The sequence below is a fragment of the Felis catus genome, chromosome D2 (genome assembly GCF_018350175.1).
Source record: "Felis catus isolate Fca126 chromosome D2, F.catus_Fca126_mat1.0, whole genome shotgun sequence".
NCBI classification, from domain to species: Eukaryota; Metazoa; Chordata; class Mammalia; order Carnivora; family Felidae; genus Felis; species Felis catus.
Window position 1 is genome coordinate 58,149,453 of NC_058378.1, and position 26,384 is coordinate 58,175,836.

The window sequence follows — 26,384 nt, forward strand, 5'->3', positions numbered from 1 at the left end:
ACTTTCAACTATTTGAAAGGTCCAACCTAAATGCCAATAGACGTGGTGTCCATTGTCTAAAGGAGGGGAGGAGGGGACAGAGGAGCAGGACAGACAAATCAAATTCTGGGTCAAGGTAAAGGTCTTTTTAATTAAGGTGCTCACCAGTAGAATGGGATGCTTCATCAAGTACTGGAAGAATCCATCTCCCACCCAGTCCAGTTGCAAACGAGGAGTCAGGGATGATACAGAAGAGACTTCCACACTGGGGGAGACAGACTGGAGCTGATAAGACCCCAGTCATAGCCCAGGACTGTAGAATTTTAGAACAACTCAAAGGTATCCCAGAAAAGGGCAGATCCTGTTATAATAAGAGTTATCTTTCAATATTTAAAAACTCCAAGTAGTAGCCCTCTTATTTTAAAACTCAAAGTCTACAAAACTGTCATTTGGAGAGTCACTTGGACTCTCTGGAAAATGTGAACTGTATTTATGTGGCTCTCATTGTTTCAACAGACCAAGAGGTATCCCACCTGCAGTGGGAGGGGCTGTGTTCTAGAATCACCCTGAGTGATGCCAACCCTTCCATGAATCCATGAAGTCCAGTTTCTTAAGTACAGAAGAAGACAGCTGGCCTTTGAAAGACAAGCCCACCAAACTACCAGAGTTGTGGTAGGTGAGGTCACTAAGGGGAGGCATACTTCAAGAATGCAGTTTAGTTTTTCTCTTTAGCAACTAGCAAATCCCTCTAGAGCATTCATTTTAAACTATGAGTTACAACCCATTAGTGGATCACAAAATCAATTCCATGGGTCTCAATCAACTTTTATTTCTTTAGTTAGAACACAATAGAATGGAAAACATCAGAATGCACTGCTCCCAGCAAGGGTAAATACTGTTTGCTTAAACTTCTGTGTCAGTTAAGTGTGTGTGTGTGTGTGTGTGTGTGTGTGTGTGTGTGTGTGTGTGTAAGAGAGAGGTAAATCTATTTCTTACCTTGATCACCCTAGAGAACTAGAGCTTAGGGCTAGGGACACAACCATGCAGAAAGAGCAGGAGACAGACACTCTGAGTAGAGATGACGAATTTTAATGACACAGCCAACACTCACAATCACAGCTGGCTCTTCAGACAACTTGATCTTTGGGACAAGACTTTGTGCAGAGTCAAGTGATACACAGAAGCACATGAGCAACAGAGGCAACATTCTGGCTTCTAGTGAGGGGGCAAGATATCTACGTGTCATGATCAAAGTACCTTCTTATTCTTCGTAAATTAAAACCTTAATATGCTCTGGCCTCCTAAGGGGCTCTAATCCCTGGCCCCCATTTCTTTACAAGGGACATTCTCTTCATGTGGGGCTGCCTCACCAGAGCAGCCTTCCAGCCCTCCGTAGTCTCTATCCATGACACGTACAGCTAGGCTTGCACACGCAGGGAACACAGGTGACAGGACTGCTTTGGTGGTGCTGGTTGGGGAGGTGTTTCTTCACTGGATTTTGGTGACTGCTTCATGAATGGAGGTGGCCACATAATCTAGATTTTTAGTAGTTAAGCCACACATGTTGATCCGACCGCTTGGCAGCAGATAGATGTGCTTTTCGTTAACCAGATATTCAACCTGCTTGGCTGTTGAAAACCAAAAGAGATATAATGAGAGTAGTAGGAACCCTCTCAGCCATTGAGGGTCAAAGATTCCACAACAGTTTCAGGTTTCCTTCTTTCCCCCAACACAGAGAAGCAAAATAAAAGGAGCTATTTTGTCCAATTAAAACACAGGGAAGTATGCTGAATTGATTCTGGAAACCACTTATTAGCTAACTTTCTAAGCCCCAGGAAGTTTAATACAGCTCCTCCCGATAGGAATTTTCACCTGGGACTACCTCCCGACCGAAGCTTGCGCGTTACATTCACCAGAACAACCTATTAAAACAACCCTCAGACTTAAGAACATCCCATTGATACGAAACGCTGGTATGAAGTGCTTCTTTTTCCTTAACCTGTATCCCAGCACACAGCAGCAAACTTCCTTTAACATTTCCTTTTCACAGCACATTGTACAGACCCCGTGCTAGAGGGACTGGGCAAATGCCGTGTGCATGAACCAACAGGCTGAAAAACTGGTAAGACGCTTGTGATCTGGCACTTCTCAGGTCCCCTGTTCAAACACACAGGAGGGCTTTCCCGTATTTGTAGAAATGCTTGTGCAGGAAATAGGAAGGAACGGCCTATTCTTCCCTTATGCCACAATCTCTAGAGATTTCTGGTTTATTGCAAAGCCAAGAGACAATTTTATTTGATTTTTCCCTAAATAAATAGCACCCTTAATTAGCACCATTAATTTGAGGGAATGGGATAATTGTTATGGACTGAATATTCATGTCCCTCCAAAACTCATATGTTGAAACCCTAACCCCTAAGTGATAGAATTAGGAGCTGGGGCCTCTGTCAGATAATGAGGTTTGGATGACGCCATGAGGGTAGAGTCCCTGTGTTGGCAGGAATGCCCTTAGAAGAGACAAGCTGGTGCAAGCATGCACGCACACTCTCTCTCTTCCCTTCAGCCCCACACAGCAAGAAGGCAGCCATCTGCAAACCAGGAAGAGAGCCCCCACCATAACTGACCATGCTGGTGTCCCGATCTCAAGCTGCCTGGCCTCCAGCACTGTGAGAAATAAATAAATAGCCTATGCTATTCTGTTATAGCAGCCCCAATGAAGATAGTGATAAAATCATAATAATCACAGGAGCAAACACTATGTGCCAGGCAGTATTCTAAGCACCTTATATTAACTCAGTCAATCTTGATAACCTTATCATTCCCATTGTATAGATGGTACACAGGGAAGTTAAAAGACTTTCCCAAGGTCATATAGCTAGTCAGTGGTAGATCTGGGATGTTAAGGCAGGCCATGTAACTCCCGAGTCTGAGCTCTTAGCCAGGATGCTGAGTTGCCTCTGTATGGAAATGGAAAATCTGGACCCTGTAGTCAGTGCTACTCTGGACCCCTGCAAACAAAGTGACCTTCAGAAGTAGCCTTGACCAGGGGCGCCTGGTCAGTTAAGTGTCTGATTTCAGCTCGGGTCATGATCTCACAGTTTGTGGGTTCAAGCCCTGCGTTGGGCTCTGTGCTGACAGCTCAGAGCCTGGAGCCTGGTTCAGATTCAGTGTCTCCCGTTCTCTGCCCCTTCCCCACTCGCACTCTGTCTCTCTCAAGAATAAACATTAAAAAAAAAAAAAGAAGTAGCATTGACCAGCTTTAACCGTGTGAATTACAGTCACCCAAGGAGATAAAGACTAACCTCAACCACCCACAGAGCCACAGGCACACCACCACCTGTAAAGATGTAGTTATAGGGCTCCAACCTTGGGTTTTTTGTCTATAAGATTTTGAGTAATCTCTACATTCAATGTTGGGCTTAAACTCACAACCCTAAGATCAAGAGTTGCACTCTCTTGGGGCACCTGAGTGGCTCAGTCAGTTGGGCATCTGACTTCAGTTCAAGTCATGATCTCACGGTTCGTGAGTTCGAGCCCCACATCAGGCTCTCTGCTGACAGCTCAGAGCCTGGAGCCTGCTTCAGATTCTGTGTCTCCCCCTCTCTCTCTGCCCCTCCCCTACTCACACTCTGTCTCTCTCTCTCCTTCAAAAATAAATAAACATTAAAAAAAAAAACTTAAAAGAGGTGCACACTCGGCCAACTGAGCCAGCCAGGCACCCCAACCCTGTTTTCTTTTTTTTAAATAAAGATGAAACCTCTCCACTTTTGTCAGGAAAGGAAGCATCATAACTGAGAAACTAAAGTTATGAACTCTTTCCCTAGAAAAAAGCCAATACACACATACACAATGTTTAAAATATCATTTCAGGGGCTTCAGAGATCTCTTAGAGTACACCACAAATGACAGGCTGCAATCCCCTGTTCTGATGGACAGAATATCATAAAGGAGGCACTGTGGCATGAGCCCTGTAGAACCCAGGTGGTGGTATATGTGGTTCACTGTCACAATTCCTCCAACTGTTCTGTTTTAAAAGTTTTCCTTAATAAAATGTTGGGAGGGGAAAAAAATGTTTTTAAACAGAGTAAGTAGTGCCAAGTGCTAAAAATATGACTTACGTGTTATGAGCACCCGTCTATTCTCACTGTTTTCTAATTCATAATAAAACAAATTTCCTACTCTGGAGAGTGGGGTAATATATACATCTTATGGGGAGACACACCCACCTTCTGGGCCTTTAGAATACTGCTACTAAATACCACTTCCATTATACCTAATATTTTTTAAAATTGCAAAGGATGATTTTACTAAGTGAACTAATGCCCCATTCCAGAATCAGGAGGACACCTATGGCTAACTAAGACATCCCTTTACTTTTTGGGTAGTCTCTTTCTCCCCCAAAGTATTTCCGGGGTCTACCATATACAGTACCATCTTTCTTGTTTATATTTCCTTTGGCTTTTTCTGAGCCCATTTCACACAGGCACTCTGAAGGCCCTGGTTTACAGTGCTTCCTAGCACCTCTGATGTCCCACTCGCTACCCAAGTCAGGCATACAACTGTCCCCAGAGCCACTCAGACACAAGCTCCACACACAGTGGGCAGCCACATCTGTACCATATGACCCGTGGCTTGGCTGGCAGGGGTTCCGTAATCACATATTAAATGAATGAATCCTCTATCATCAGAAGGGACAGCCAATGGCTGATATGCCCTACTGACCGCTGACCAAGATCACACATGGCTGCCCGCTAGACTTCCAATCGGCTCTGAACTCCAGCTACCAACCTAAGTTCTTATTTGTGAAATGGAGAGAGAACTTTGTAACCTCTTTTTTGAGGGTAATGCTTGGAGACTAGGAAAGACGTGTTAAGAAATCAGGTCCCTGGGGCGCCTGGGTGGCTCAGTCGGTTAAGCGTCCGACTTCAGTTCAGGTCACGATTTCACGCTCCGTGAGTTCAAGCCCCGCGTCAGGCTCTGGGCTGATGGCTCAGAGCCTGGAGCCTGCTTCCGATTCTGTGTCTCCCTCTCTCTCTGCCCCTCCCCCATTCGTGCTCTGTCTCTCTCAGTCTCAAAAATAAATAAACATTAAAAAAAAAAAAATTAAAAAAAAAAAAAGAAATCAGGTCCCTGAATAATCATGTATGATATTTATACTTAGGATTAAAGAAAAACCAAAAGGTACCCAAGCATTTATGAGAGACCTTTTATAAAGCAAGTCTCCAAGCTATAAATCCTGTTACTTCCCAGTCCACAAAAATGAAACTAACTTAGTTATGGCTCTGCAGATGAGTGGGACACACTGAGAAAACCTAACTTGTTCTGGCCCACAGTTTTATGGCTGACCAAATAGGTAAAGGGGCCAAACCCAACAATGAGAGGATGGAGCATTCCAGGTAGCTGGGGGGACACTTACGGTTCAAGCCGGTGAAGCTGAACATTCCAATTTGCTCAGTGATGTGGTTCCAGGTTCCTGGAGTCTTGAGGGCTTCTAAGCGTGCCCTGAGTTCAGATCTCATGGTCAGAATCCGGTCAGCCATTGTCTTCACATTACCTGTCCTGAGTGGACAGCAGTATAAATATCAGTCCAGACAAGACAGATGGCACACAGAAACACGTAAGTTTAAAAAATATAATTTAATCTATAAACTGCAGATGAGATCACGACCTGGCTATGACAGTATGTGGAGGCCTAGATGGGTAGATAAACCCACAGATAAAGACCACAGAGAGACTTACCAGGCAGAAGGAAATAACTGAGCTTCTGATGGGAATTTAGCACTAGTCATGGGTATAGTGGCTGTGATACTGCTCATGTTTTAACCCAGAATTCACCTAGGGACTGACCCAGACAGGCTAATGTATTTTATCAGGCCTAATTAAGTAGACTGTAGATAGCTACCACATAAAAATTGTTTCAAAATAAGGCAAAATATATGCAAACTAGATACAAATGAAGAGTCCCCAAGTTGTCCCACTAACTTGCGGTTGGATACTCTAGACTATGAGGAATTCCTTCCTGTGTTTCCCAACTATTAGGGGGGAAGCCTGGGTGGTGGGAGAATGGAGGAAACTCCCCATTCACTGAGTGCTTCCTCCTATGTTCCTGGTTCTGTGTTATTCACGTGTGTTGTATTACGCTCGTGTGAGCAGGTGCCAGCCTTATTCTACAGAAATATCTGTGACTCAAAGAGTTCAAAGTCATTTTGTCCTGCCTCTGCCAAAATAAAAGGAAGAGATGGTTAAATGTGATGGGACAATTACTGTCCTATGTTCCCACAACTCACCCATCAGGCTTTGCGCCCCTTACCATTCTTTAAAGAGCTCAGGGTTAGAGAGGGTACAGGCCACAATTCGCGCTCCCTGAGCAGGGGGATTGGACCAAGTAATTCGCACTATCTTCTCCATCTGGGAAAGGACCCGCAGGATGCTGTCAGGTTCTTTTGCAACCACGGTCAGATTGCCCACTCGCTCATCTAAAGGGAGGGATGAGAGTCAGCTTGGGAGCTGTGATGGGGGTGGGGTGGGGCGGGACAGGGCTGTAACTCAGGAGAGCACTCACTGTAGAGCCCGAAGTTCTTGGAAAAGGACTGAGCACAGAAGAGCTCAAATCCTTCAGACACAAAATAGCGAACAGCCCAGGCGTCTTTCTCAAGGTCTCCAGATGCAAAGCCCTGATAGGCTGAGTCAAAGAAGGGGAACAGAAACCGGCGCTGTGAGGAAGGAAAGTGAGTCAGGCCAGGAGATCCTTCTGGAACCAACCTCAGACACCAGCCTTCCTTCCCCAGCTGGTGCCTGCACAAAATTTCTAACACTACCCATTTCTCCTATCTCTCCCCTTTCTGCATTCAACTGCCACTTACATCTGTTCCTCTGTTCAGCTAAATACCAGTATGCAGTTGGATATTCTAGACTATCAAGCTAACAATAAGTCTAACTATTTCAGTAAACCTTATTCTTTTAAAGTACACTCTCCTAGAGTATCATGATGCTGCTTTGCCAAACAGGGCTTATTTGTGAGGCGTGGACGTAGTGTCCCATGTTGGTGGAGGATTCTTTCCTCAGAATTCCCGGTGTGATAAGCTTAGTCAGCTTGGTCTCCCCAGGGGTCCCTGACAACCCCAGCCCTCGTCTACTGGGCACTGAAGACAAAGCAGACCGTGTAGTCCCTACTCTCACCCCTCCAACCTCCTCAAAGAACTCCCCACAACTGAACTTGCCCCTCCTACTATGCTTATTGTCTGAGAGGACACCACTTCTATGCCCCCAACTGTCCACGCCAGAGGCCAGGGTGCATCCTCCACTCCTACCCCAGCAGCTCATCCCTCACATCCAATCACATCCCGATTCCCATCACCCCCATCTCCTGGGGGCTTGAGAATCCTTTCAGGTCTGCCCCTGCCACTGACTTCATTCAGATCCCCAACAGCTCCCATCTGGATCATGACAACAGCCTCCTAACTGCTCTCTCAGCCTGACTAACCTTGCCTCCCTTGGATCCACTCCCTGCTATGTAGCCTGAAGACAACGCAAATCTGCTCACAACACAGCATGACATAGATGTTCTCCAGTGGCTCCCCACTGCCCTCCAAATAAAGTCCAATGGCTCAGCACAGGATCTTGCCCCCATTTACCTTTAACTCACTTGCAACCCCTTAGAACTCTTGCTGTACTGAGACTTATTCTCAGTTCCTTAAATGGGCCATGACTTCTACCTTGGGCTTTGACCACACTCCTCCCTCTGTAGGGAACATTCCTTCCCTGCCAGCCCCCACCTGTCCTCATCCTTCAAGTCTCAACATGGCTTCTTCTGCCACTACTGCCTTCCACACACACACACACACACACACACACACACACACACACACACCAAAGTCTGGGCTACGTGCCTCTACATAACCCCATCAACACTGCTGTCCCACAGTATTTGGCTGTCTGCCCAAACAGGCTGTATGCTCTTTGAGAGCAGAGATGGTCTCTGCTGTGCTCACTATTATATCCTCCAGATGCCTGCTGCATAGCAGTTTCTCAGTGAGTATTCTTTAAACACATTAATGAAGAATATATACCCTTTGAGATAGAAATTCCAATCTAGAAAGTCATCCCAAAGAAATAATAACAAGGAGTCTTATACACAACTGTTCAGAAGAACAAGAAACCTGAGATCTAAATGTCCATGAATTGATTTAATCAATCCCTAATGGCATGTAGCCATGCATGGAAAATGGCGCTATAAAACATTCCATGGCACATAAAGGAATCCAAATGAAAGACAAAGTATGTTACAAAACAGCATAAAGAAAATGACCCCATCTTTGTGAAATAAATATATTTACATGTGTAACATATTAACAATGGCTTTCTTTGGGTAATAGGATTTACAGTTAATATTTATCTTCTTCTTTGGGCTTTTCTCCATTTTCCAAACTCTTCTGTGAACAGATATTGCTTTTGAATACATAAAATAATAATACATACTATGTTTCAAGAGATGCTCTGGAAAGGCAGTTACCTTCATAACGGCGGCGATCTGCTTCCACTGCTCCGGAGTTGGGTCAGTCCCAGTTGGGTTGTGTGCACAGGCATGGAGGACAAAGATGGAGAACTCGGGGGCATTCTGAGGGGAAGGAAGCTATGTCAGCTGCCACACTAGCAGGAATATGGTGGGGGTGCTGTCAGAGTCAGTGGCACACTGGGCAAGGGGCAGCATATTTCTTCCTTATGTGCTAACTCAGAAACCACTGTCTGGTTTGGGTAGGATGTTTCAGACTCTCTCCCTTATCAACTGATCCAAAGACCTTTCCCTGCTCCTCCTGACACCATGGGGGTCTGTTTGCTTTTCATCTAATCGCCCACCTCCAGATCATTCAGGAAACCCTGGAGATCGAGTCCTCTCTTCGCTGCGTCCCAATAGTGATAGGACCGAATGTCTTTAAATCCAGCGGCAGAAAATACACCATTATGATTCTCTGTAAGCAAAGGGGTAAAAAGTTAAATGCTTTACAAATACAGAAGCTTAATTGGAAAGGACACAAGTCAGCTTCCAGGGCCCTCACAGGTTCAACATTCCCTGGGCAACATCGAGGTAAGGAGTTAAGAAGAATGAGGGGCGCCTGGGGGCTCAGTCAGTTTAAGCCTCCCACTTTAGCTCAGGTCATGATCTCACGGTTTGTGGGTTCGAGCCCCCCGCATCGGGCTCTGTGCTGACAGCTCAGAGCCTGGAGCCTGCTTTGGATTCTGTGTCTCCCTTTCTCTCTGCCCCTCACCTGCTTGCACTTTTTCTCTCTCTCTCAAAAATAAACAAACATTAAAAAAAAGACTTAGAAAAATGATTGTAACCAAGAACAAGTTCAACTGGTCAGTCATGCTAAATTTATATCCTACACCACAATGGGACTTCCTGTGTCTACATTTTATACCTCCTCTGGGAAATTTCAACATATGCTAAAACACAAGTCTACCAAGAAACTTGAGAATGAGTATTGCCATTCTGAACTGGAGCATCAGGTTACTCATGTACTGCCATAATCCACTGCTCGAGCCATCCACAAATGTCAGTTGATCCAGGCTGGGTTACATCTTCTGCATAAGCGGTGACATTCATGAGGGTAATCCCCCCCGGGCTCCTCTGTTTCTCCTCTCACTACAGCTAAAGGACTCACCCCAGGTTGGTGAGGACACGTAGACGGGCGTGTCCTTGTTGTTTGTTCCATTGTACCATCGCGCTAGGAACTCAGCTCCGATTCGAAGTGCACCTGTCCCCCCCAAAGACTGGACACCTCCCACCTGAAAGAGAAGCAAGGTCACTGGTTGATAATAGTGAAGTCAGATGATTATTAGGAAACAACGAGCACTTGTTATTAGTACCAAGGAGCACTTACTTTGTGCCTGCTCTGTGCTAAGCCCTTTAAATGTATTATCTTATCAAAACCTCACAACTATATTTGCCCATGTTTACAAATGAGGAAACTGAGGCTACGGGAAGTGAAGCACTTTGCTCGGTTACCAGCCTCTCAAGACAACTTTCCTTAACTTCCTTGCATCTTAAAATGACCCCACATGGGCAATAATAGAGTCCTATGTTGTCCCATTTACAAAATACCTTCACACACATTCTTGTTCAATCCTTGCACAACTCTATGAAGTAAGCTATAGATCCCCAACTCATACGTGAGGAAATCGATGCAGAGAAGGGGTCTCTCAAAGGGCTGTGCGGCTGTGAGAGGCAGAGCTGGGAATGATTCCAGGCCTTCTTGCTTCAGATCTAGTCACCTGCCCTGCTTCTGCTGTTCTGCCTACATGCCTTCCGTTCCGCCCTCTCACAATTCTTAGTAGGCTTTGGCATGACTCAGTAGAGAAATGTCATAAATTGCTCAATGTGTCTAAAGGATTAAGGAGAAAGAAAAAGATCACCTGAGAAAATCTATCTAAATAAAAGGAAGGGCACAGCAATCTAACAACACTGGCAACCTCTGGGGAGGGGCCTGGGACGGGGGAATAGTGATCAAGGGGACTTTGTTTGGCCTAATGTGTAAGTGATTTTCTAAAAAAAGGAGAACACATTCATGTATTATTTGCAAAATTTTAAAATAATTTTTAAAATATATTTAGATGTCTGGGATTTGCTGTACAATAACTTACCTTTGGCACGGGGGTGGGAGGGTATACAAAATTGACCAAATACAGATCATTGTTGAAGCTCGGTGATGGATACATGGGGTTTTTTCATCACACTGCATTATCTATTTATGTAAATATCTGGAATTTTCCACAATAGAAAGGTTAAAAAAAATCTCCCTAGACAAAGTAGAAAAGCTCCTGAAATCTTCTTTAAAACAGTAACAAAACTTTGATGCTGATAACAAAGGAAAAAAAAACAGAAAAAAGGGAGACCAAACTCATTCATGAACACTGATACTCACTTTCCAGATAAACATTAATGAACAGCATGAACCCAACAGTACACTAAAAAACACCCCCTTTCTCAAGTGACAGTCATCCCATGAATGCAAGATTGTTAAGAGATATAAAATGTGTCATGCCACTAAGGTACAGAAAACCCAAATGATCTTCATGACAGATAAGAAAATCATAGACATCCCTGATTTTGATGCTCAGTAAAACAGGAAATAATGGATACTTCTCAAAAGTAACAGGAAAAATTCATTCAGCCATGATGAATAAGTCAGCTTTTTGATGAACAATGAGTCATTAGCAGAAATCCTCTTTGAGCCAGGAACGAGGCAGTGATACCAATTATCACCACTTGTTATTATTCCCCAGTGTTCTATTTGTATTCAGAGGTCTGAGCATCTGTGAAAGAATACGGTCTGAAATGTGAAACAGAAGCCAAGTGGACGTTCAAGCAAACGAGGAAGTGAGCATGGTTGTGCGCTGTAGGAAAGCAAGGGCAGTGGACTGGGTGAAAACGGTCAGTGCCGGTCAGATGGGGCACACCAACTTCTGTGTTCTCCACAGTGATCTCCACTGAGCACCAGGCCCCTCCCATTACTTTATAAAGGTTTTGCGGGCTGCCTGGGTGGCTAAGTCGGTTAGATGGTTAGTCAGTGATGTTAAGCCATATGTGCATTTATTTTTCATGGACCTGGCATGAGCTAAGTTGAATGTCAACTTTATTCATTATCTCACATTTCAAACACCTAGGCAATTCTGGAATGTTGACACTTTATACAGATGAGCAAGGCTTCCCTTGAACCTGGTTTTAAGTTATCACGGGTATGTGACAGGTGTACGTGGACATCAGTGAAAATGTTCTCAGGTGTAATTTTTTATTTCCTTTCTCTCCCACTCCAAGATGCAAATTCATTAACTAAAAGAAGTCAAAAAGCCAGTAGATTAGATTGAAAACACGTTCGGAAGAGATACATCCACTTCACTAACGTGACCTAATCCTTTTATGTAACACTTGACATCAAATTCTCAAGAAATTATCATTCCCTAAAAACATACTGAATACTGGACGGCTTCAGTGAAACACAAAATGTATCAGCAATTAAAAGAAAGAAATTGGGGGCAAACCAATAATGTATCAATTTGGTCATTCTGTGAACTGAATTTTGGCAAACTGTTCTAAAGTCCAGGGAAACCCTACATTTGGGATGAAGGAAACAAGTGCGAAGTTCAAAACGAACCAGGCAACCAACCTGGCGGCTAAACTGGGGTGTCCAGAACTAGAAAAATCCAGTAACATGTGGTGTGAATGATGCCAGTAGGTAATCTGTGATCTTGATTTAGCTACATGGCCTGAAGAAATCCCTGCCACACGCGACAACATTTGTCTGAGATCACGGTTTGCTGATGTAATGAGGAGCAGGAAAGCTGAGCAGAAGCTGCTTGCAACCAAGGCCATGATGCATGAACCTGGGCACTGCTAGCAGTTCGCACAGGTCTCTGGCACAGGGTGCTAAGCATGGGCAAACTGGATGAAGAAGACAACGGTGACAAGATAAGCCACAGTGAAAGCCTAAGCCTCCTAGAGGTGACAGTCAAAGCGAGAAACTGGGATAGCATCACATGGCCTACGAGCCCTCCTACCGATGGTGGCTTGGGAATTCCCAAAGCTGAAACATTACAGTGCTGGAGATGAAAACTGGACATACGGTACAAGGTCTGAAAATAGAAAGCAGTAAGAGGCAGTGACGAGTATAGAAAATAGGTCTCCTCAAAATGGTTGATGGACCTGGTAACATTGAATCTTGAGAAGAAAAATCTAGGGGAAGGCATGATTATTATTTGTTTTCTGGTTTACTCATTCACGCCTCATTTCCTTCAAGTTCTGGCTGAAATGCCATTTCTATTTCTACCATGACCACCCCAGTGAAAACCAATTCTACCCCTACTCCCACCCTCAGCTCTCCTAATGTGCCTCTCCTACTTTCTTTTTACAACATTTATTTTCTTTTAACATACTCTATCATGTTCTTATTTATTATGTTTACAGTTCCTTCTCCCCACATAACAGTAAGCCAGGGCAGAATATTTTGGGTCTTTTGGTCACCGCTGTGCTCCCGCTTCTAGAACAGTGCCTACCCTTAATGGTGACCACTCATCTGTTGACTGAATGAATGAGGGAATTCAAACATCTGAGAATCTCTGATGTGTCAGACTGGGAGCTAAATGCTGAAAATTTACAAGATAAATTAGTAAGCCATCATCCCTGCCCTGAGGGAAGTCATGGTCTTGTGGGAGACAGACTTATAAAATTATACATTATAGTAAGCATAATAAGTACAATTATTCCTGAGCTGTGAACAAAGTCCTGTGATAACTCAGCTCTGCCCGAGAAAGCTAAGGACTCAGCATGGAAGTGACCCTTGGCCGGGCCTTGCAGGACTTACAAGTCTGTGGAATGGCAGGGACCCCAAGGGGAATGGGCGGGGGGGGGGGGGGGCTGTGAGTCACTGGAGAACAGGATGAAATATGCCACATGCCAAGTTCAAAGTCTGGATTTGCCCTGTAGATAATGGAAGGGTGTGTGTGTGTGTGTGTGTGTGTGTGTGTGTGTGTGTGTGTATGGCAGGGAGCAGGTGACATGATTATCAGCTTTTTTTGCTAAGGAAAATCATCCTAGCTGCACTGTGCAGAATGTAATAGGATGGGGAAGGGACTAGAGACAAGAGGCTATTATAAGAATCCAAATGAGAGAACAGTGGGCTGAACTTGGGGATGGTGAAGACGTCCAGGGAGAAAGGACAGACTCAGAGCTCAGAACCAGCCAGTACCTATGGTGATGCAGATGCCAAGAGAGCATCCCAAACCATCTTCCACACCCCTCAAAAAAAAAAAAAAAAGCCTTCAAATATTTATGGACTGCCATCTAAATTTGTTCTCTGATCAAAAACACAACACAGGATGAACCAGACAAAGAGGGAGGGCCATGTTCCACACGTCTTACAGAATGAAATCAAAACGGGAGCACTGGGCAGAGAAACAAGCATCCACCCGACACAGATATTAAGTGTACAAGAAATGTGCAGTCTCAGAGGAAGAAGGTCCCCAACACAGAAACTCGGTTTTCCTTTGTCAAAAACAGAATTCCATCCATCTATCAGCAGCGTCTCACAAGATAACCCCCAGCTGCCAAAGTCCTCCACTCTCAAACTTCATCAGGACTCTCCTCAACGTTCCAGTGTCAGTCACCAAAATCCACTCATGACTTGCCTGATCACTGACCTGAGTTCCAGGATGTTCACTCAGAGCCTCCCTGCCACCTGATACACAAAAGACTGTGCCTGTGTCCAACCCTCAATTTTCACCCTGCCATTCTGCATATGGAGGCAACTGGGTAACTGCAGATGGAGAATAAATCAGATGATTCCAAGAATTGGTCCATTCCGTGCACAAAGGCTGCACTACAACACCGGCCCAGGGGAGCAGTAGGGCAGCTGGTTTAAACTGCACAATACCTAACTGGACTATTGCAAAAACCTGAGCCTTCCCCATGCAGCCAGGTTTATCTTCTTCAAACACTCTGATTGGGTAACTTCTCTGTTCAAACCTTCAGATGATTTCCCCTGCCCAGGGTGCCAAATCAGCCTGCCCGATCTATGTGACATGTTCCCAGCTCCAATCAGGTAGGTGTCTCTACAACCTAGACCCATTTACCTCCTATCTCTGTCCCTGCATTCCTTCTACTCCAAAAAAAGGACCCCTCCTTTTTGCTTCCCCTCTACTTTGAGGTTCCCAACCCTGGTTGTAGTTTGGAATCAGCTGGGGAGCTTTTAAAACTATGCCCAAGCAGGGAAGGGAGTTAGGGGTGGGTGGGGCAGGGAGTGAAAGGGCAGGGAAGGGTGGTACCCTCTAAGATTCTGACTTAACTGGTCTGGACTAGGGTCCGCCCACCTATATGTATGTAAAATTCCCTAGGTGATGCTAACGTATAGCCAGTGTCCTGGCCTCATTCCCCAAAGTTCAGCTCACATCCCAATTCCATCCATACCACCATCCCTGTCCTCTGAGTCCCTACAACACCGAGAATCTCTACCAAACCACTTCCAGCCACATACAGCCTATTTCGCTATATCTGCTTCCAAATATGTTCTTCCATATATCTCCAGCTATACACAGAATACCTACTAGGAAGCACTTAAATGGGAGAAGATGAAGTCAAGGCTAGAAGAATTAAAGAACATTAGAACTGGCAGGAACTTCAGAAAGCATCTAGACTAGTGGCTCTTGAACTTTTGGGGACACAGACTCCTTTTGAAAGTCCAATAAAAGCAGGGCGCCTGGCTGGCTCGGTTGGTCCACCAGCTGGTCCACCATCATGCCACTCTTGATCTTGGGGGTTGTGAGTTCAAGCCCCACATTGGGCATAGCATAGATATTCCTTAAAAACCTTAAAAAAAAAATCCAATAAAAGCTAAAACCTTCTCCTCAGAAATACACATACACACAGAATTCTGCATAAAATTTCAGGGGGTCAGAGACCTCTTAAATGATCCCCTCTATGTAAGTGCTCCTAATGGGATCATGAACCACAAACTAGTCTTTCGTAACATGTAGATGAGATGCTGGGGTCAGAGGGTAAATGACTTGCCCATGGCCAAAGGGGCAGATTTGGGTCCAGACCCTGATCTCTTCATCATTTCATTAAATTCCCTGACTGCTTCAAACCCAGCAGCTAAAATCTGATCATCTATTGCATAAAACAAAACAATCAAAGAAGCCATGCTTGATATACAGCCACACCGTTTGCACTACCAGTCAGGAGACAGTTCAACAGACATAACACCTGACACTTTTAACCAAACTGAGTTTTCAACCTCCTCTCCCCTGCGTAGCATCTAAAGAAAATACGGTCTACCCCTAATGACACAGGTTTGAAATGCATGGGCCCACATATACCTGGATTTTTTAAAATAAATACAGTACCGTGTTGTAAATGCATTTTCTCTTCCTTATGATTTTTTTAAGTTTACTTATTTATTTTGAGAGAGAAAGAGAGAGCACAAGTGCATGTGCAAGTTGGGGAGGGGCAGAGAGAGACAGAGAATCCCAAGCAGGCTCTGCACTGTCAGCACAGAGCCGGACTCCAGGCTCAAACTCACAAACTGTGAGATTGTGACCTTAGCCGAAGTCAGAGGCTTAACTGACTGAGCCACCCAGGTGCCCCCTTATGATTTTCTTAATAACATTTTCTTTTCTCTAGCTTACTTTGTTGTAAGAATACAGTATAGAATACATACAACATACATGAGTTGACTTTATGTTATCCATAAGGCTTCTAGTAGACCGTTAAGTTTTGGGGGAGTCAAAAGTTATACAAGGATTTTCGACTCAGTGTGGCATGGAGTCAGCACCCTTAACCCCAACACTGTTCAAGGGTCAACTGTACACCCTCACCCAAAACTCACCCAAAACTCACCCGCTTCTCCTGGAGAGCTGGGCTGTTATCCCCAAGGGCAAGGCGGGACGCACAGGTCCGGAACTCCGCCAGGCCCAGGATCGGCAGGTACTCGTGGTTTAGGCTATTGTCGTTAGCAATCTTCTGCTCCACCTTCCTCACGACTGGCAAAACCCAGGGCTGGCAGTCATCTGTGCGATAAGCTGGAAGACAGGGAAGAGTTAGTAACAGAGGAGGAGTCAGGCTTCGTCCAAGAAAGAGCTAGCCCTGCAAACAGGGAGCACTCCACCATCTTTCAACCAAACAGAACTGCGAGGGAAATTAAAGTTCATTCGCAGACTGCCTGCCTGCTTTGGGCCAGCCACTGGGCTATATGCTGGGCAGGCAGGACAGACATAGTTCCTACCCTTATGGAAGTTAGAGCCCTTAAACGCATGAGCTCTAAAAGACAGAATGCTGAAACACAACTGGGGCGTCAGAGAGCCTGACTGAGAGAAAGAGTGCACGTGAAAGCACTCTGCACACTAAGCTACATCTTACAGATGCTGTGTCGATACGACTGGCGCGCCGAGGTCTGTATAGCCATGGGCCCCGAATCTCCCTCCTTCTGCATCTCCCCAAGAGATTTCCAGAAAGTGCAAGGTGCTACTTCACACGAATGCTGCACCTTCTAACATAAAATGTGGAGAGGGGCATGGCAGAAGGCCCACCTCTTCCTCTTGTCCTGTAAGAACAGAAACGGGACAAGTGGCAAGCAAATGCCCCGGGGCTGAAGATTCCAGCAAATGGTTACACAATCACTCAGCAACTTATTTGATATTTGCACACGTTTTTGTCCTCTCTCCGCCAGGGCTGGCCATTTTCACTGTTCCTCCTACTTCATGTTTCACACGTTTATTGATCTAAATGTATCTATTTCATAATATTTACAGTCTTGCCTACAGCAAATTTCTAAGCACCTCTACACCAAAAGTATTTTTAGTCCAGTTATCCTATCGCTGACTTTTTCCCCACTACTAACGTATGATTATCTTAGGATTATAGCTTTAGAGGGCAGCTGCTGTGGCTTGCACCCAAGCCAACAATCTGCGCAGATTCCTGACAGGGGTCATTTGACTTTGCTGGAATGTTTATGTCTCCAACAGACCCACACTTTGGAAGTGATTTTGGAACTGAAAATTTTATTTTATTTTTTTTTTAATGTTTATTTTATTTATTTTGAGGGGGGAGGGGCAGAGAGAAAGAGACAGAGAGAGAGAGAGAGAGAGAGAGGGAGAGGGAGAGAGAGAGAATCTCAAGCAGGCTCCACGCTCAGCACAGACCCCTACATGGTGCTCGATTGCACAACCATGAGATCATTACCTGAGCCAAAATCAAGAGTTGGACACTAAACCAACTGGTTTAGCCTGGAGCCACCCCGGCGCCCTGAAACTGAAATATTCAGAGTAATTCTGATTGTTTTATCTTGCTCATTTCTGTCCAACATTAATCCCTGACTTTTTTTTTTAAATCACTTTTTAGAAAGGTTATTGATATTATTTACTGAACAATACATGTTGACTGTAGAAATTTTCTAAAAACCCAGAAAGCAAATGATAAACATTATGATTAATATATAATCCTGGCACTCAGAGATAGAGTATGGACATTTTGGTGTACAACCCTCTTAAGCTTTATTTTACATTAGTATATTCTTTTATAAAACATGCTTCACACCGTATATAAAATTTTCAACATGCTTTTTTCCACTTAACAAATATGAGTAGTTTCACTGTCATTAACTATTCTTATAATAGGTAATATATTCACATGTCTCCAACCCATCCTTATTCTCCATCTACCTAGTTCCAACTCCTCACTCCCCAATAAATAACAGCTGCATTCTTTTGTATCCTTCCAGAATTTCCCTATAAAACTGCAAGCAAGTACAGCTTATGTTCCCCCTTTTTATATAAAAGGTAACATACAACATACTATACACTGTTTTGTTCCTTGCTTTTTCTACTTAAAGATCTTTTCTTTTTCTGTTTGTACACAAAATGTCTTTGTTCTTTTTTACAGCTGCATAACTGATGCATGTCCCATAATTTGTTTTGCCAGTGTCTTGCTGATGGACATTTGAGTTGTTTCCAATCTTTGGCTATTACAAAACAATACTTCAATGAACAACCTCATACATATGTCATCAAACATGTATGCAAATATATCTGTAGGATGCAGGTTGAAAATGGAAGAAGTGGATAAGAAGTATGTGTATCTGTAATTTTGACAGATATACCCAAACTAGCCTCCACAGGGATTTTTATCAGTTAACACAGCCTCCACCAGAGTAAATTTTTGCCAGTGTAAGGATGCAAATGGTACCTCAGAGTAGTTTTAATTTGCATTTCTCTTATTATAAATGCAATTGGGCATTTTTCATATTTATGATCCATTTACAACACAATTTGTAACACAATGGCTAGACAACATTCCTTTCCATGATTGATTTATTAAATATTTGTGTTGCTTTTGATTATTTGATATTATAAATACTGTGATAAATGTTCTTGTATCTTCACACATATTCATGAGTGTTCCCTTAGAAAAATGTTTCTAGATGTAAAATTACAGGTCAAAAGCTATACAACAAATAAGTCAAGACTTTATAAGATCATTTTGATTTGGGGTTTGTCTTCTATCAACTAACTCTACCCTCTAGGAATGTGTCATTTGCAGATCTGATAAGCACATCAAACTGGTAATAAGAATGTAGACAGAGCTCAGACTGACACAGCCACTAACCAACCAATAGTCTCTGGGTAGGAGGCTGTAACACTGTCACAATGCTCACATACTATCCCCTGACCCACTAAATTCCCTCCAAACAAGTTAAAAAGCCTATTTTTATCAGGTGGGATTTGGTCTGGTTTTTTTTTAATTCCTTTTTTTAAATGTTTATTTATTTTGAGAGGGAGAGGGAGAAAGAGTTCGAGTGAGCACGAGCGGGGTAGGGGCAGAGAGACAGAGAGGGAGAGAGAATCCCAAGCAAGCTCCATGCTGTCAGCACAAAGCCCAGCAATGGGCTCAATCTTACAAATGGTGAGATCATGACCTGAGCCGAAATCAAGAGTCTGATGCTTAACTGACTGAGGCACCCAGGTGGTCTGGTTTTTTAATTTTTTTTTTAATGTTTATTTATTTTTGGAAGAGAGAGAGAGAGACAGAGCATGAATGGAGGAGGGGCAGAGAGAGAGGGAGACACAGAATCCGAAGCAGGCTCCAGGCTCTGAGCTGTCAGCACAGAGCCCAATGTGGAGCTCGAACTCATGAACAGTGAGATTATGGTCTGAACCAAAGTCAGACGCTTAACCACTGAGCCACCCAGGTGCCCCTGGTTTTTTAAAGAGATGTCAAAATAACCACTTTTAAGTTAAGAGTTGTCCCTGAAGGGAATCACGCTATCTATAATCACAATGCTACCATTGTCCATCTTATTCTTGGAATTCTTCTTTTGGAATTAGAGAAATCTCATTATTTTGAATATCCTCAATTGGTGCCAAATCTTTGTCCTTTGAAAGCAAATCTGATTGCTGGAAATGATACTTGTAGCAACAGCAAACACACCTTTCACTACACACACAGAAGGGATGCTATTTAGATGTACAAGAGTGTGGGTATTCATAGAAAAACTAGTTCTATTATGCTTCACATCTGTGTTGGGATGCTATATATCTATTACATAATTATGCCATATATATTACATTTATGATAATAATGTTATTTGTAAACCACATATTATAAATAAAATGGGGGGGGGGGTGCCTGGCTGGCTCAGTCAGTGGAGCATGTGATTCTTGATCTCAGAGTTGTGAGTTCAAGCCCCATGTTGACTGTAGAGATTACTTAAAAATAAAATCCTTTAAAAAATAACAGTTAACTATGGGGCGCCTCGGTGGCGCAGTTGGTTAAGCATCCGACTTCAGCCAGGTCACGATCTCGCGGTCCGGGAGTTCGAGCCCCGCGTCGGGCTCTGGGCTGATGGCTCAGAGCCTGGAGCCTGTTTCTGATTCTGGGTCTCCCTCTCTCTCTGCCCCTCCCCCGTTCATGCTCTGTCTCTCTCTGTCCCAAAAATAAATAAACGTTGAAAAAAAATTTTTTTTAATAACAGTTAAATAAATAAATAAATAAAATAGGAAGATGAAAAGTTGCAGTACTGCTGTTCTTACCCATACTGCATATTCTGTACTACTCTAAAAAATCCTATACATGACTGGAGGCACGGAGGCATCTATATTGGGACAAAAGAGAAACTGGCCAACTGATACCTCCCCTTCCTTCTTCACCACCCAGTTTCTCCCAGGTTCAGTTCCAGATTTATTTCCAGTGCCTTGCCTAACTGTCCTAATGAAGCAGAACAGCAGACTGCTCTTGTGATTAGAGCAATGAAGTCAAACATGATTAACAACTATGATTCCTGCTTTCCAGGGGATTTTTATTCCTACTTGGAGCCAGGAGTTTCTCACTCATTCTTTCATTCACTCATTCATTACTCATTACTGAATCTACCAAGAACAAGGCACTGGCTACAAGTAGCTACACAGAAATAGGTAGGATACTGTTTGCCCTCAAGGAAACAGAACATGGAGCCCTTAATTCTCCTGTAAGGAGTCAGGAAAGATTTCACAGAGAATGAAGTCTGAAAGTTGAATACAAGTTTAAAAGGTAGACAAGGAAAGGGCATTCTAGTGTAGAGGCAGAGAAGTTTTCCCTTCCACCCTTTTAGGTTCTTTGGTGGTCTAATAATTAAATTGACATAAGACAGGTTAACAGGAGAAAAAAGTTTAATAACCTGTACCTCCTGTATACATGGGAGTTACTCGGTTTTCCCTGTATATCCAGGAAAACTGAGTAACTCCCCAAAATGGCCAAAGCCATCACATTAAATATCACCTTCAGCTAGAGACAAAAAGGGTGGGGAGTCAGTTATGGAAGATGATCATTAAAACACAGTGAACAAGAGTAAGATTGTTACGCAGACTTAAGCCCAGCCCTCTCCACTGGTAAGTTTCTAGATATTTAGAGTCATCTGAGAGGCACTCTTACAAATGGATATTTCCCCTATAAATGTCTCTTACTAAAGGGCAACTTCTACATGGTTTTCAGAGCTTCTCCTCTATCTGCAGTTTCTTAAAAATAACCAGCTTAAGCCATACTTCAGGGTGGCAAATTTTGCTCCCCTTCACCAGACTGCGGGAACACCTGTGCAGGGTCCAGGAGGCCTGGAGACCTGAGGTTTCTGAGGACGTGCATTTTCATGGTTCGAATATAAGATCCAAGGAGGAATAGCAAGGAGGGGCTAAAAAAGTCTTTGGAGTCTCTTCTGAGTCTCTCCTAAGGAACGTCGTTTCAATGGGGAAACCACTGGAAGCATTTAAACAGGGTGATGTTGACAGCTGTACATCAAGGATCTTTTGAGTGACACTGTAGAAAATAAACTGGAAAGGAGAACACAGGCAGACAGTTAAATCAGGAGGCTACTGCAATAATCCAGAAAGGGAAAAATGACATCTTGAATGAAGGTAGTGATGGCAAGGATAAAGAAAAGAGGAGACAGTCATAAGATTTATGAGACAGATAGATAATACAGAACCCAGTGACCAAATAAACTGACATGGGTTCAAGGGAAGGATGGCAAATGACTCAAAAGTCTCTCTAGTCTGGATAAAGACTGGTGGTGATGGAGGGCAGGGAGGGTCAACCAAGATATAAAACATAAGCAGAAAAGAAAAAAAAAAGAAAAGATTGAAGGGAAGGTAAAAATGACCAGTTGTGTTCCAAACATGCTGAATTTGGTGTGTCTAGCAAACTGTATTAAGCATGGGTCTGGCATTCAGGGAAGAGGTTCTGGATAGAAAGAAAGACTTCACAATTAATAGACATCGACGGTACCTGAGCCATAGTAATAACAAGGACTTACTGAATGCTTAGTACACACAAGGCACTGTCCTAAATGCTTCACCTTTTTTTTTTTTTTAACCCCTGTTTAATTCCTATAAACAACTCATAAAACAGATGTTATGATCTGGAAACTGAGACCAGAAAAGTTGAATAATTTGTCCAAGATCAAAGAATTGTAAGAGCTAGGCTGTCATACTATATTACGCTCATGGATCCATGTACTTTTTTTTAAGGACAAGAGATGTCTAGGGAAAGCCCGAAGCAAGCAGGCCCCAGAGCACTGTGTGAGGGGCCTCTGCCAGCAGGCTTCCCAGCCCCAGGCACCCCTCTTTTAGAGGAGGCACCCAAGTTTCAGGGCAGTGCAGCAGTGCTGCTTTCCAGAAGAAAGGAAGAACATGGGAGAATGCAATGATCAGACCGCCCCCCTCCTCTCCTCTGAACATCCCCACTTCCCTCACCCACCACTACCCAAGAGCCCGGGCACATATGCACACCTCTTAAAGCCCTTCTCCATCTAGGCTCCTGGGAAGAGGGCCAGCGAGTACTCAGAAACACCTAATACAGCACATCTATCCAACTGTTTTATGTGAAGATGCTAGAAATCCACATTAAAAACAGCAACAGACCTTAAAATAAGAGCAGTTTATCTGGAACAAAAGGAATCTAAGTTTATGCGATAAACAGACTGAAGCCTATGAAGAAATGTCTTGCTTCAGCTACATCGGGATGGACCTGTGTCTCTTGTGCCCTTAAAGCCACTTGTCTGAAACTCTGACAAGCACTAAAATGATCAACTCAGAGCATATCATACTTACATGTGATGCTCTGCTTTAACTGAAAGGAAATTATGGAAACAGCAAGAAGAATATCTCTGGAGAAACTATCAGCAAGTAGGAACTAGGTAGTAAAATTATAGTTGTAGTTTATTTTAAACACATCCAACATCACTAGAACTTGAGCTGGTTAATTCCCACTGAGCTTTATCTTAACATGGGGGGGGGGGAGAAAGTAGCTTCCCCAAAGTCACTGATTAATTACATTTCCTTCACAAAAGATATACTTGGTGATGTGTATAACTACAGACAGGACATTCAAAAGATGAAGGAGACCCTCACCTGAGCCCCTGCCATCCACACACACAAAAAAAGAAAACAACAACAACAAAAACTGGTCAAGGTGATCATAAAAAGAAAAATAATATTTATATCACACTTTTCACTTATATATCACATTTCATACATAATTATTCATTTCATCCTCAGTCAACTGATGAGGCCAGTAACATCATTATCTTACATATAATATGTTAGTGAATCTTAGAGTACAATTTTAGAGAGAGGTCATTCCATCCCTGCTCCTCATTTAACAGACTGAGTCCTAGGATGTTTAACTAGCCCTCCCAAGGTCACGTCACTAAACTGCAGGGCTGACCTGTATGCAAAGCACCTGCCACTACAGTGCACTGGCAGCCTCTGGACCACCTGAAGGACCCAAAATAGAGGACAGTTCCCTTACCGATGGCCATATGACTTGGGGCAAACTGCTTCATCCATCTCAGCTTCAACTTCCTTAGGTCTAAAACAACCCTCAGAGTCGTTGCAAGCATTAAATGAGCCTGGGTGGCTCAGTCAGTTAAGCTTCCGACTCTTGATCAAGAGTTTGAGCCCCGCATCAGGCTCTGCTCTGACAGTGCAGAGCCTGCTTGGGATTCTCTCTCTCTGTGTCTCTGCCCCTCCCCAACTTGAGCACGCTCTCTCGCTCTCTCTCAAAAATAAATAAATAAACTTTTAAAAAAGATTTGGGGCGCCTGGGTGGCGCAGTCGGTTAAGCGTCCGACTTCAGCCAGGTCACGATCTCGCGGTCCGTGAGTTCGAGCCCCGCGTCAGGCTCTGGGCTGATGGCCCAGAGCCTGGAGCCTGTTTCCGATTCTGTGTCTCCCTCTCTCTCTGCCCCTCCCCCATTCATGCTCTGTCTCTCTCTGTCGCAAAAATAAATAAACGTTGAAAAAAAATTAAAAAAAAAAAGATTAAATGCATAAATCAGTTGTTCATGGTAAGGAGGTAAAGTTCCTGGGTTCCTGGAAACCATGAAAAAGGCACTGTCACAGGTGAAGTGACCACCTGAACTACAAACCATACTTCTGAGCCAATCATTTCTGGCCTGGGCTGGCAGGGCACTTTTTCTCTGCATGAGCAGTTTATTTCTTAAGGGATGTCAGAAATGATTTCATTTTGCAGTTCTTAAGCTGAAAAATTTATTCAACATCTTCTATGCAACCTAAGAGCTGCCAAAACAACAATAATAGTAACAAAAGTAACAGAAATGCCAAAACGACTAATACTTACATAACTCCTACTTATTTGCCAGCCACTATTCTAAGTACTTTAAATGTATTTAACTCTCACAAAAATTCTGTAAGATAGTTTGAAGGTAACTGAGTCAAAAAATTTTAAAAGATGTATTTAAATCAACATCAACGTATATATCTGGCCCTAAATAAGTACTTGAAGGTTTTAAATTGGATTTACATTAAGAGCTTGAATACTGCCCGATTCCAATTCAATTCAAGGCATTCTTTCAATATTTCTCCCACTCAGCTGCCTGTTGAAAACATCACTTTCTCTCCATGAGTTAAACTACATACTATTTACTTTTTAAAAAATGCTTTATTACGGAAAATTTCAAACATATACAGAAGTTGCAAGAATAATATGATGGATGTTCCATTTACCCATTACCTAGCTTCAACAAATTATACTTTTTAATGGCTTTTTTCTCACTCCTCTCCCATGCTCCTTGGTAAAGACTTTTTTTTAACAGGTCTTATGTACACTGTGGGAAGCCTGATTCTGAACCTCCTTCTCGCCACCCTTGATTTTCTCTTTCCAAAATTTGTAGTCCTCTAAGTGTGTTCCTTAGCACAGAACATCATACTCATTTTCTTCAACGTGGCTGGCCTTTGTATGTGGTCGAGTGTCTGTGGGGCTTCAAACGTTCAAATGACAGTGACAGAAACAACAAATTCACCAAAGGTTGGAGTTATTCTAAGGCACTCCGGTCTAAACCCTTTTCTTGCAGAAGGGGAAACTGAGGCCCATGTTCTGAGCTGTCAAAGGTCCAAGAAATACAAACAAGAAATGAGGACAAGAATGTGGGAAAAGCGAGCTCCTACCTCCACACTCTTTCCACTCCTTCCCACCATCTCTACCCATTCCTACCACATCTGTGAAGGCCAGAATATTCTTCCCAGATCCTCCCAGGCAGCATTAACCTGTCTCAGAAGTATTCTAAATTTCTATTATATCACATCTTGACTTTAACATCCTTGAGGCCAAAACCAACCCTCAGTCTCCTCTCCTCGCCCCCACAAGGCTTGGTAAAGTACTGATTGTTACCTGGTAGTCACTCAAATATTTATTGACCCAGACCAGAGCTCCCTAAGGCTTAGAGTTCTCCGTCATCCATTCCCCAGCAGCCAGAACTTCGAGCCTATCAGGCTTCCTAGCTTCCTCCCTCTCCTTCCAATCTCTGGGCACCCCATTTACTAACAGGCGAAAGGATGCGGTATAAAGAACACAGAATGAGGAATCGTAAAAACTGGGTTTGTGTCCTGGCTGCTAGACCTGTACTGTGGACCTTGGGCACATCTCCTTTTCCCAGAGACTCCATATGCTCATCTGTAAAACGGGCAGGTTGAAAAAGCTTCGTAGATCTTGCCTTCTCTCCGGGGCTCCCCCCTGAGGCCATGCTGGGCCTCAGCCTGTCCCACTCCCCGCGGCGCGGATTAGGTCCGCTCCACTCCCCAGGATGCTCCTACTCCCTAAGCACAGCATCTTTACCTCCCACTCCCAGGTTGACCTTGCGGGGGTCCGGATCCTCCCGGAAATCGGCAGTGAGCTTAAAGACAAGGACGGGCTGCGCCTGCGGAACCTCGGCGAACACAGAAGGAGGCGCCATTGCAGAAGAACTGGAGACAACAGAGAGTTTCCAGTCTATTTTCCAGAGCCACCGGTCCGGTCTAGCCCGGGCGACTGGAGGAGACTTTCACCTTCACCCAGCCGGCAGGGGCGGGCCCGCGGCCTCCAATGGCCTAGCTGCG

The 26,384-nt window shown here is 43.8% G+C and overlaps 1 protein-coding gene across 1 annotated transcript; it reads right to left on the reverse strand.

Moving 5' to 3' along the window:
- Nucleotides 1-1,052: 1,052 nt before the first annotated feature.
- On the reverse strand, nucleotides 1,053-26,355 carry GOT1 (glutamic-oxaloacetic transaminase 1). Its single transcript, XM_011287481.4, has 9 exons — nucleotides 26,125-26,355; nucleotides 16,367-16,548; nucleotides 9,642-9,765; nucleotides 8,836-8,948; nucleotides 8,492-8,596; nucleotides 6,542-6,692; nucleotides 6,290-6,455; nucleotides 5,396-5,538; nucleotides 1,053-1,607 (listed from the first exon to the last, which is right to left on the reverse strand). The coding sequence occupies exons 1-9, from the start codon at nucleotides 26,240-26,242 to the stop codon at nucleotides 1,468-1,470; spliced, it is 1,242 nt and encodes a 413-aa protein (XP_011285783.1). The 5' UTR covers nucleotides 26,243-26,355; the 3' UTR covers nucleotides 1,053-1,467.
- Nucleotides 26,356-26,384: the final 29 nt, after the last annotated feature.

Excerpts from the sequence above, each read along its gene's own strand:
- GOT1 (XM_011287481.4), bottom strand. The coding sequence starts at position 26,242 with ATGGCGCCTCCTTCTGTGTTCGCCGAGGTTCCGCAGGCGCAGCCCGTC. Across the intron at positions 16,549-26,124 it reads GGTCAACCTGGGAGTGGGAG|CTTATCGCACAGATGACTGC; the intron begins GTAAAGATGCTG and ends CCTGTCTTCCAG. Across the intron at positions 8,949-9,641 it reads CGTGTCCTCACCAACCTGGG|AGAATCATAATGGTGTATTT; the intron begins GTGAGTCCTTTA and ends CTTTGCTTACAG.